This window comes from Chiloscyllium plagiosum, chromosome 2, assembly GCF_004010195.1.
Source record: "Chiloscyllium plagiosum isolate BGI_BamShark_2017 chromosome 2, ASM401019v2, whole genome shotgun sequence".
NCBI classification, from domain to species: domain Eukaryota; kingdom Metazoa; phylum Chordata; class Chondrichthyes; order Orectolobiformes; family Hemiscylliidae; genus Chiloscyllium; species Chiloscyllium plagiosum.
In genome coordinates this window covers 83,922,394-83,934,951 of record NC_057711.1, presented here as the reverse complement: position 1 = coordinate 83,934,951, position 12,558 = coordinate 83,922,394, and the positions used below count along the sequence as shown (strand labels likewise).

The 12,558-nt window shown below is 37.8% G+C and overlaps 1 protein-coding gene across 8 annotated transcripts in view; it reads left to right on the top strand.

The window, feature by feature from the left end:
* agtpbp1 (ATP/GTP binding carboxypeptidase 1) overlaps nt 1-12,558 on the top strand; it is a 340,116-nt gene that overhangs the window by 246,123 nt on the left and 81,435 nt on the right. For all 8 annotated transcript variants that reach the window (XM_043713129.1, XM_043713111.1, XM_043713092.1 and 5 more), the window contains 3 exons: nt 1,453-1,606; nt 7,561-7,741; nt 9,306-9,435. In XM_043713129.1, coding sequence (XP_043569064.1) covers nt 1,453-1,606; nt 7,561-7,741; nt 9,306-9,435 — 465 coding nt within the window. The remainder of the gene's footprint in view (nt 1-1,452; nt 1,607-7,560; nt 7,742-9,305; nt 9,436-12,558) is intronic.

Here is a 12,558-nt window from a genome sequence, read left to right as displayed (position 1 = left end):
ATATTTCTAGCCAAATTCTATAAATAATGCAAATTATAATTCCTGTTTTATTGCAAGTGTCATTATTTAAATCTGTTTTTAAATCTTGATAATCAAAATGAATTTTCCACTCAAAAAAAGCTTTTACTTCCTTTAAGCCTCATTTAGCTAATAATCTTACAAAAACAATTATATTATTGTCTAAATAAATATGCTTGTTCAAAGTGCAGTTGTTTAATTCAACTTTCAATATTATTTCATTTCTGATATGATTTCATCCAAGTGTGTATTTATTGGATAAATCAGTTGGACATTTATCAGAATTAAATGATATTCATAAATGTTTTGATTTTAATTATTTGAAGTTTTGTTCTTTACTTCTTTGTCTCTAATTGTAATTTTAAAAAAACATAACCCTTGATAGATATGCTGATCCAGTAGCTGATTACTGGATCATGATCCATACTGATTGTGTCCCTCTGTCTAAAAGTTTTCCAACTTGAGCAGTTGCCCCTAAAGGATATAAGCCCAACAGACTGTGAGACACAAGCAAACCTCTTTGAAGACAATAGACCACAGAAAATATGTAGCAAATTTACAACATTTTTCCTCAATTTGTAGAGAACTGAACCAATTGCTGCCACCATGTTGAACCTTTCTTAAAGAATACAAGGTTTGTAAATTTCAAATCCAGGAGATTGATTGATGCCCCCTGTGTTACTGAAGGTCTCCAAGTACTCCGGTTTACATCATATGTAGGCATTGTTAATCAGGAATATTTTGTGATGTGGAAGCACAATCCCAATCTTTGTACTCCATGCTTCAGCATGTTAGTAATAGGCTCATGTTAGTGTGTGCAAAATTCTCTTTTGTGAGGCAGTCTGCATGTACATAGTATCAGATAATAAGAGTTATCGATAGATTATTAGATAGAAGTAAAGAATTCTCGGATAAAGGTTAAGAAATGCAATATTTAAACATAGGGTATACTATTGAAGTTGAACTTGCAGAAATTTGCTGTAGAATCTGGTACATGAACTGAAATGGGCTTTTTATAGTGTGCATATTTATCTTTTTCTGCTTTACATCCATGGATATGCTTTAAAAGTACTACTTGGCTATAAAACACTTGGAAATGAGCTGTGGATATGAAAGGCACAATATAAATGCAAGTTCATCTCTCTTTTTAATGTGTAGTAGTTTTTACAGTTGGTGTCTCAACATAAGGCATAGATTAGTGTTCTAGATCAAAGCAGCCAAGACATGTATTACCATACTTGTGGCTCCTTCTAAAATTGTTCAGTCTTTTTGTTAAAGAATGATCAAATTATATTCTTCAAACCTATTCACAGATGTAAATTTCCAATCTTGATGAACATAAAGACAACAATATGAAAGTAAAATTCAGGATGTAAATATAAATCCCAGGAGTAACAGAACTATAAACATTTTATTTGCTTCTTTTTAATAAAGATGCACATCCAAAAACTGGAGTCACTGCATGATCCTCAGCTGATTTATTTTCGGCAAGATTCGATCTGTGAAACTTTAGGAGGCAACCCTTGCCCTGTCCTGACCATTACTTCTGTGCCAGAGTCCAAGTCCTGGGAAAGTCTGTACCAGTTTAGTAAGTACCTTGATGTGTTCATCTGAGCTTAACATTGTAGTTCAGTTACTGGCACCATGAATACATTGAGAGTCTAACCTCTGATTACTCTTTAATAATTGTCTGAAAAACAATATATGGACAAGTATGTTCACTATTCTTTTGCACGTGTCTGTATTTTTCAATAGTGTAAACCTTGTATTTCCTCTTGGTCTTCCAAATAAATATAAAATACAACTCCAAAGCACTTTTAAGCACCTCAGCCAAGAGAGATGTATTGTGTTGAGTAGACAGTAGTTGGTGTCATGTTGTTTGTTCATTGTTCATAAAAGAATATTGTCACTGAATCCAATCTGTTCTCACTTTGTACCCACATGTTTTAGAATTGATCACTGCATAGTATTCATTTATGGGAAGTCTGTCGATTGGCCTCAATTTTGCAGTCAGTGATGAAGATACAGATCACCACTGACCTTGTAAATGGCTTAGCAAGTTACAGATATAGGTTTTCTGTTTGTCTTTATTTATATAATTTGGCAATTTCAATGGGGGAATCTGTGGCTGTCATCAATTTTCAGCCTGACTTGTGCCTGTTCTAATCAGTTGGATGGAAGAATTCTCATAGATGGCAAAGAAAACAAAAAGCAGGAAATATAAATCACATTTAAATTATTGTACACAAAGTGAAATAAAAATGTTGACATACAAATAAAATTAAGACAGAAATATAAAGTTTAGAACAAAAAAGGTATTGAAACTAAACTTTTTAAGGTAACTGATGAAAAATTAGCTTTTCAGGGGCTAAGAGGTTGCTTAACAATAACTATGATTTGGTAAAATTTAAGTTACTTTTGATTGAACTAAGCTCATGATTGACATTGGTGTTTCCAGTAAACATAATTTCTAAATAGTTGAAGTTCATGACATAGTTGTGATGTCTAATTATTCCACCTGCAGACTTATATAATTCCTATTATAGCAAGTTCCACGCTTCTACTTTTAATAAATTGTGTGGATGTCACTTGTCAGTTTTACATTGTAATGATGATAATTTTGAAGTCATTACAACCACCAGTTCCAGGCCAGTGTTTTCTTTCTTCAATTTAGAGCAGTTAAGGCCAATTTGAATAGCCCTATGGCCCCTCAAGAAATGATCAAACTTGGCATAGGTTAGGAATAGAAGCTTAGAATTTGCTTCCACACTGAGTCATGATTTTCCAACAAAATCAACATTTAGTTATCAGCCTTATTGTGATTTATTGGTTTTGAATTTAAACCAAGTACAGAAGCTTAATAATGAACAAGTTTTGAGAAGATTTGGAGCTCTGGTTGTAGGTTTGCTCATTAAGCTAGAAGGTTCATTTTCAGACTAGGTAACATCATCAATGGCCTCTGGAAGATATACCTGTAGGTATGGCCCGCTTTCTATTTATGGGTTTAGGTTTCCTTGGGTTGGTGACATCATTTCCTGTGGTGATGTCATTTCCAGTTCTTTTTCTCAGGGTGTGGTAAATGGGATCCAAGTCAATGTGTTTGTTAATAGAGTTCTGGTTGAAACAACAAACACATTGACTTTGAGCCCATTTACCAACTCCTGAGAAAAAAAACAGGAAATTATGTCACCACAGAAAATGATGTCACCGACCCAAGGAAACCCATACGCTTAAATAGGAAGTGGGCCATACCACCAATGCTTCATCCGGAGCCTGACTGATTATGTTACTTATGGTGATAAAATGTCTGAAAACAAACTTGCCAGCTCAGCGAGCAAACCTACATCCAAAGTTAATAGTTTCTAATTTTAATATCCCAGGTTACCTTTGTTGCCTTGTTGCACATTTTTATCTCTCCTCAACCACCATACTATTCTGCCTAGAAGGATGAGAACAAGACCCATGTCCTTACTTTGTCTGTCTATATATCTTTGTTTATGAATATGAAACCAATTTTGTATCCATGGAAGATTGATATCTATTTAGTGCTGAACGTACATGTAGAGAAGATGCGGGGCAATTTCTGAATATATAATCTTTGAGTTTTGTTTTCTGCTTATTCTACAAGCTTGGTTAAATGGTAGAAGAAAAATTAGTAAATGTGAAAAAATGAGTAGCAAGGATTTACCTTTACAATCTTATCCAACATAGCAAATTAACTAAATGGAGGTTATGTAAAAAGCCTTTACAGAGTGTTATTGTGTCTTCCTGTGATCGAATTTAATGGTTTATGCATTATTTCCATTTATGAATGACTCATGACCTTAAACTTGTAACAAGATTTACCAAAATATGAAATAAACAGTAAATGATCCTGTTTTAATGACAAATGCTTGAGAAAGCTCAAGTGTCCATTAGAAAATTTATAGTGACTGCTTTGGCATTTGCAAGTAAAATAAAGGGAAACCCAAGTGCAAAAAGAGCAAGAAGATTACTAAGGAAAGTGTAGAAACAATTAGAGACTAAAACAATAATTTCTGTGGAAGCAGATGTGGGTTTGGTACTCAACAAATGTATTGTTTCTATCTTCACAAATGAGTGGTAACAATACTGATATCTTAATTTAAAAGGAGTACAAAATATTGGAGGGGATGAATGAACATTGGGCAAATATGAAGTGGTTAGTCATTTTTAAAAGTAGATACCTTTCTGTGTCTGGATGAAATGCACCCAGAACGTGAAGAGAAATGAAAACAGAATATCATATGGACTGTTACGTGATGTTGTTTAGCAAAGATACAGAGTGAGCACTATAATTACAGATCTGCCAGGCTAGCCTATTAATTGTCATTTAGAAAATATTAGTTAATTAAGGATGTCAGAATGGATTTATTAAGAGAACATCATATCTGACTAATTTAATTGAATTTTCTAACGAGGTTTGAAGGAGGCGTCATTGGTGGTGTAGTTCGTAAGGTGTCTGATGTGGTCCAACATAACTGGACTTGTCAGAAAGTTAAAAACCCATGGGTCCAAAAGGATAATGGCAGATTTGATCCAAAATTGGCTTAGTGACAGGAAACAACTGGTTGATAGATGTTTACTGACTGCAGAGCTATTTCTCATGGGGTCCTGAGGGTAGGCATTATTAAGTTTTCTGATGATACGCAAGTTGTATATGTGTTTATGAGGAAAAGATCTTTACTATAAGAAGATATCCTTGTGACTTGTGAAGTCACCATAAAAGTGGTGAATGGATTTCATTCTGAAAAATGCAAGGCAATGCATTAGAACAGAACAAGTGCGGCAAAAGAATATACAGTAAATTGTAGGCTACTGAGAAGTATAGATGACCAAAAGAATCTGAGTACATTTTCCACAGATAGCTGAAAACAGAAACACAGGAAGAGAAACAAGTTAAGAAGGCATGTCCAAAGCTTCCCTTTATGAGCTCAGATATAACATAAGAACAGAATCTTACACTTGAACTGTATAAAGCTTTGGTTACGCCTCAGCTACAATAGTGTGCACACTTCAGAACACCCTCATTCCAGGAAGGATTGATTGTACTAGACAGGGTTATGAGCATATTGGCAGGCATATTATAGAACTGGAGAACATAGGAACATTGAATATAGGAAAAGGAATATGCTATTTAGTCATTGAAGCCTGTTCTGTAAAACAATGGCTGACATGGTTGCTATCTCAGCTCTAGTTTCCTGTCTGCACCCCATGACCTTTGATTCCTTTGTTTATTAGAAATCCATCTGGCTCAGCCTTGAATAAATTTAAAGACCCAGTCTCCACAACCTTGTGAGAAAGAGAATTCCACATTTTAATGATCCTTTGAGAAATAAAAATTGCTGGAGGATTGAGAGGATTCCTGACTCAAGGTGGAAACACTTACCACTGCCACAAGAGCCCTACCTTTCACTGTTCTTTTTTTTTAAATATCATGAAATGCTGTCATACACAACTGATTGACTTTCCCACCACAAAATCATAGATCTCACCTGTTCAATCTTGCATCATATGATAAGTTCTTTATCCCTAGAACCATTTTATTTTCTCCAATCAGCCTGGTTGTAGATGTTATTACACACTTCTGCAACAGGTGGGACGTCAATCCAGATCTCCTGGCTCAAAGCGACCACTGTACTACATACTCCAGTGCAGTTATATATTTTTTTCAAATCTGCACATAGATATGATCTACCAATGTTTGTAAAACTATAGCAAAACTTTCCTACTTTTATATTACATCCCTTTTACAATAAACAACATTTGTTGCCTGAATCAGTTCCTGCATGTCAACTTTATGATTTATGTACCAGGACCCCCAGGGCTAGCTGTAGCACCTGGAGTCTGACTTAATTTAAATGGTATACTGCTTTTCTATTCTTTCTGTCAAAATGGAGAAGTTTACATTTAGGAGAAAGTGAGGACTGCAGATGCAGGAGATCAGAGCTGAAAAATGTGTTGCTGGAAAAGCGCAGCAGGTCAGGCAGCATCCAAGGAGCAGGAGAATCGACGTTTCGGGCATAAGCCCTTCTTCAGGAATGAGGAGGGTGTGCCAAACAGGCCAAGGTAAAAGATAAGGAGGAGAGACTTGGGGGAGGAGCGTTGGGAATGCGATAGGTGGAAGGAGGTTTAGGTGAGGGTGATAGGCCAGAGAGGTCAGGAAGAAGATTGCAGGTCAAGAAGGCGGTGCTGAGTCCGAGGGTTGGGACTGAGATAAGGTGGGGGGAGGGGAAATGAGGAAGCTGGAGAAATCTGCATTCATCCCTTGTGGTTGGAGGGTTCCTAGGCGGAAGATGAGGCGCTCTTCCTCCAGGTGTCGTGTTGCCATGGCCTGGCGATGGAGGAGGCCAAGGACCTGCATGTCCTTGGCGGAGTGGGAGGGGGAGTTAAAGTGTTCAGCTGCAGGGTGGTTGGGTTGGTTGGTGCGGGAGTCCCAGAGGTGTTCTCTGAAACATTCCGCAAGTAGGCGGCCTGTCTCCCCAATGTAGAGAAGTTTACACTTAGCCAGGTTATACTCTGCCAAATTTTTGTACACCAACTTAACCTCTCCATGTCCCTTTGCAAACTCTGCCTCCTCTTGATGACTTACCGTACTACATATCTTCTTGCCATTGCCTATTGTAATTATCCATGTGTTCGGTACCGTCATCCATATCATTGATATAAATTGTGAATCATTGAGGCCCCAGCACTGATTGATCCCTATAGTACTCCAGTTTGCAAATTCGAAAAAACATATTTATCTTGACTCTCTGCTTCCTGTTGGCTAACCAATCTCTGATCATGAAAATATGTCAGCCTGTACACACTGTGCTCTTATCCTTGGTAGCACTTTTCAACGTGGTACCTGTATCAAATGCCTTTTGGAAATCCAAGCACATATCATCACCTGGTGCGCACTCTATCCAATGTAATATTACTTTGCAAAATCCTCTAATAGATATTATTTTCCTTTCACAAAGTCACAATGACTCTGTATGCTCACGCTGTAATCTTCTAAGTATCCTGTTACAATTTCCTTAATAGATTCTAACACCTTTCAAATGACAGTTGTTAGGATATCTCAAACAGCTGCCTCCAATCAAAATTCTCCAGTTCCTGCCTAATGTTGTTGTAGATCACCTTCCCCCAGTTTAACATCTTCATCCGAGGACTGGTGTTATCCCTATTCATGAGTATCTTAAAATTCACGGTGTTATGGTCACTGCCCTGAAATGCACCCCCCACTGAAACTTCATTCACCTGGCCAGGCTCATTTGCCAAAACCAAGTCCAGTATATTAAATATGGAACAAAAGGCCTTTTTTCTGTGTTGTATACTTTTGTGATTCTAATGGAGACTACAGGCTGGCAGTTAGGGCTGAGACTTTGGTTAAATTTCACTAAATAATTTAGGAATGCTGTGGCTAATTGCAACAGTCCTTCTTACACTTATCTTGACATTACTATCCTTATACGATTGTCACTATGTGAAGCTGCAATTTTATATATAAAATAACTCCTATAAAAATAATTTCTGCAGGAAATCGACCGTACATTTTCTTAACATCTCGTGTCCATCCTGGAGAAAGTAATTCCAGTTGGGTGATGAAGGGAACTCTGGAATTTTTAATGAGCAACAGCTTGGCAGCTCAAAATTTGCGGGATTCTTATATTTTCAAAATTGTCCCCATGCTGAACCCAGACGGAGTAATTAATGGAAGGTGAGGCAAGTCTGTGTACATTAAACTGTTCTATATTATGTTTATACAGAAATGCATCACAGTTGACAGTTACTTTTCAGTTACTAATCATAAATGATTGAGCACGATCTTCTAGAATAAAGAAACATAGAAAAGAGAGCATCTGTGCTACAATTGCTGCTATTGATTCAAACCTTCACTACTGAACCTCATCATGTATGCTCACATTTGAATTAACAATTTTCAGTCAGTGGATAAATATGCTTCATTGACATGACTGAAACAAGTTGTCAGTATACATTATCTTTGCTAATTGTTAAAGCACCCTGAGTACTACTTTTCTGGCCTCCTCTCACTTTATACACCCAAAATTGTACAAGTATACATGTATATCAGTGAACATTGATGAATAGGCAATACATTTTCAATTGCAATACATATACCACGCCTAAAACTATTTTATCTTATGGCAGAGGCAAAAAACACACAAATGAAAATGCAGGCCAACTTGAAGAGAGTAAAATCTGTGAAATTTCTGTCTGACCTTAACTGACCAAAACTCTCATGTTACCAAGAGGTCATGTTGCCCTCGTAATTCTGTACAGTAGATACCTTTTCATAGAATGTCTATAGTGCAGAAAAAGACCTTTTAGCCCATCGGGCTTTCACAGGCCCACCCCCTCCAACAGCATCTCACTCAAACTCAAGCCCTCGCCCTATCCCATAACCTTGCACTTCCCATGGCGAATCAACCTAGCCTGCACAATATGGGCAATTTAGCATAGCCAGTCAACCTAACCTGCACATCATTGGACTGTGGGAGAAAACCAGAGCTCCTGGCAGAAACCTCACAGACACTGGGGAGAATGTGCAAATTCTGCACACAGTCACCCAAGACCAGAATCAAACCCAGCTCCCTAGCGATGTTATTACACACCTCTGGAGCAGGCGTGAACCTAGGCCTGTCATCCCAGCGGTGGGCACACTACCACTGTGACACAAGAGGGCCTGGCTCTCGAACTTTGATAGAATTAGCAATAAAGGCATCGGAGCGACAGTGAATGTGGGGTCTCAGAGATGTGTCATTGAATGGGAAGACTGGTTTCGGGTGGCACAATGGTTAGCACTGCTGCCTCACAGCGCCAGAGACCTGGGTTCAAATCCCACCTCGGGCAATTATCTGTGTGAAGTTTGCACATTTTTCCCGTGTCTTCATGGGTTTCCTCCGGGTGCTCCGGTTTCCTCCCACAGTCTAAAGATGTGCAGGTTAGGTGAATTGGCCATGCTAAATTGTCCATTGTGTTAGGTGAAGGGGTAAATGTAGGGGAATGGGTCTGGGTGAGTTGCTCTTCGGAGGGTTGGTGTGGACTTGTTGGCCGGAAGGGCCTATTTCCACACTGTAAGTAATCTAATAAAAAGAAACAGAAAAATCTCACATCTAAGGAGACAGTCAGTCATGAACAAGGAATGGAACATATAAACCTGAATAGGTGTTTCATTTTGTTTCTATTTGAAATATTAGGTTAAAAAAAGAATTAGCTTGAAAGTCTTCCTAATTAATTTTTCGATATATTCTGTTTTGTAGTCACCGCTGCTCCTTAAGTGGCGAAGATCTTAATCGGCAGTGGTTAACGCCAAATCCTGAACTCCATCCTACAATTTACCACACCAAGGGCTTGCTGCAGTACTTGGCCAGTATACAACGTAGTCCTCTTGTAAGTACAGCACCTCCATAAAATTGATTTTCTTAATGCTTCACTTCATTGTTGTTAATAAAACACAGACAATGTTTTTGTTTAAAGTTTAGAGTTTCAATTTAGACAAAGCTTTTCACTGTGCCTCGGTACACGTGACAATAAATTCAATAAATAAATTCGAATTCAATTCTTCCACCCCCTGAACTCAGTCTCCTGGTCTTCCTCTGGATGCTGCTCCCACCATCAGTCTTTCTTTCCTAATGTCCGCTTAAGTTCTTAATGTTGTCTTCAGTATGCCTTTCTCTGCTGGCTCCTGAACTGAATTAACTTGGAATGAAATCCTGGCTCCATCCAGTGACAGATGATGTTTAGTACAGGTGGTTCTGCCTGTACTGACTAGTGCTTGCCACTAGATGGAGCCTGGTCGGTTAAACGATCATCAGATGAATGTAATTTTAATATTTTATGGTGATTACATTTTATTGTATTTATCATTATATTTTAAAATATATTTTGTTACTTAATGAATATAAGCTTTTATGAGTGTACGTCATTTCAACTTGAAGAGCCTGTTTCTATGTCGTACGACAATGACTGTAACATGATATTTTAAAGTTATTTTTTGCTGTAAGGCCTTGAAGTAAGCATCCATACATTGTTTATTTTATATTTATTGATTTACTTTGTAAGTTACTTCAGTTATAAACCCACACTATTGCATACTTATGGTATTGTGTTTCAATCTTTTCATTGTTTCTGCAGAGCAAAGCATGTGTGCAGGAACTTAAACTTTAGCTTTCACATTAATTCCTACGGAAACTATGCTTCACTTAAAGTCGTTTATTTTAATGTTGCAGTTTTCAGGAATAAACAAAGAATTCCTGTATAATTGCAACTGCTCTTTAATTCCAGTTATGAACAGAGTTAGATTCTGTCTCAGTTCAACTTTACCATATAATCAGCAAAATACCCATCCACTGGGGCAAAATATTTTTTAGTAATATTGTCTTTTTAAATGCTTGCATATTCATTTTATCTTCATCAATGTTAACTCTCAGAACTCACCGAGAGGCTGCTGTATTTAAAATTAGTGTCACTGTATCCAGCAGTGGGCCCACAAATTGTAAGAAATTCCTTGTTGAATGTTTTTTAGGCAAAGAGAAAGAGACTTTTGAACAATAAAGGAATTAAGGATTATGGTGAGCAAGATGATAAGTTGAGCTGAGTCCATGAAAAGCTCAGCCATGATCTTACTGAATGGCATAACAGGCCTGAGGGGCTCGACGGCCTATTCCTCCTTCTGTTTCTCATGTTCTTGTGAATCTGCTGAACCCAATTCTCTGGTGGCAGCCTCATGGATACAGGTGTGCTGCTGGTCCACACAGCAGTGGCACGTTCTGCTCTGATTTTAGGAAACATGTATCACTTGATGATCATCCTGGGGCTTGCAGATGTTTAAACAGCAGCCAGCTGTATAAGACACCAGGTTGTAGTCCAACGGGTTTATTGAAGACCACACTCTCTTGGAACACTGCTCCTTCATCAAGTGAAGGCTGAAGACTTTACCTTGTGAAGGAGCAGCATTCAGAAAGCTTATGATTTCAAAAAAACCTGTTGGTCTATAGCCTGGTGTCATGCAACTACTGACTTTGTTCACCCCAGTCCAACACCTACACCACCACATCATAGCTATATAAGAGTTAGAGCATTGTTAGGGTGAGGGCTGCCTTAGAGTCAGAAACACTTTAAGGTGAGAGGTACTTTACATTAGAGCTGCTTTAGAGTCAAAGCTATGTTAGAGTCTTCCAACTAAAATGGACAGTCTCTCAGTTTCCCACATTGTTCTCCAGTGACGCAACCTTTGCCCTTCACTTAAGCAATCCACATCCCTTTGCAAACCCTTTATATCTTCTTTATCATTTGCTTTTGTTACCTAACTTTATATCACATCATCAATGAATTTGGCAGCTATAAATTCAATACTCTTTCATCTCTCAGAAAAACAGCATCCATCATGCCACCTCTGTCTGTCCCCCAGTTTCCTGACTGTTGCCTGTCAAATTAGTCAGTCTAAGCAGAATGGTGCAATCTATAGCCACTTTTGTAGGTTCAGAGCTCTTTGAGATGGTTTTTTCATGCTATTGCAGTCTTCTTTACCAAAAGTTACTTGCATTCTAATTTCACCAGTTGTACTACAACCACTGGGATGACACTCTGTCGAAGCACTATGCTAAGCAGGCGGATAGTAAGGATGATGTAGTTATTTCTGTATGCAGTACAGCATGGGAGGTTTATCTCAAATTGAGTTTGGAATGTTTCTTTTATTGTCGCTTTAATTTTGGCTTTGTAACCAAGCTGATGCTATCAGGACAGGCTGAAAAATGTGCAGTTGGGATTATGGTTGGTGATATTGCATTCAAATTAGTTATTCACAGAAATCTGCGTAGAAGGGGACTGGCTGGGCTACCTCCTCTCTTATTCTTCCTTCTCTGACTGATTACTGTGACTGAATAGAGAACCTGAGTGACCTTCTTCATATAGTATTAAATATTGTAAACATTGCTGCTCATATCTTTAGCTGTAATGCAGTCCTTAGCTTGCTTGTACGAACTGAGGTTCTTTCCAAGAATGTTTATATGCTCCATCAATATAGACTTCCATGGCAATGTTCACAGTGGGTTGAAGGAATATTGGTGAGATACATAATTGCATTTATAAGGTCTGGAGTTAAGTTTGTAAATGATTTGTTCAATCTTGAATAGTTTATTGATTTCTAGGAAAGATTATTTGTCTGACTCCATACAGGCAGATAAAGAAACTTGTTTGTTCAGTTGTTTAACTAAATCAGTATTTAACATCAGGAAGATGGTATATCTGATATTCTGTAGTTGCGGTGATAAAGGTTTCTGATGTCTTATTTGAGAGCTTGAGTTCTAAAGTAGAAGTAACTGTAATTTTGATTTTCAGTTCTGTGAAGGAGACTGCTATTTTTTAAGGGCCAGATATACCATCTTCCTGATTTCTTTTAGCAGTGAGTCAACAATATTTCCAAAAAGTCATGTGACTTATGCTAAATGATCAGACAAGTAAGTGGTATGCTTTCCTTTATTGGTCAGAGCATTGAGTATAGAAATTGGGAGG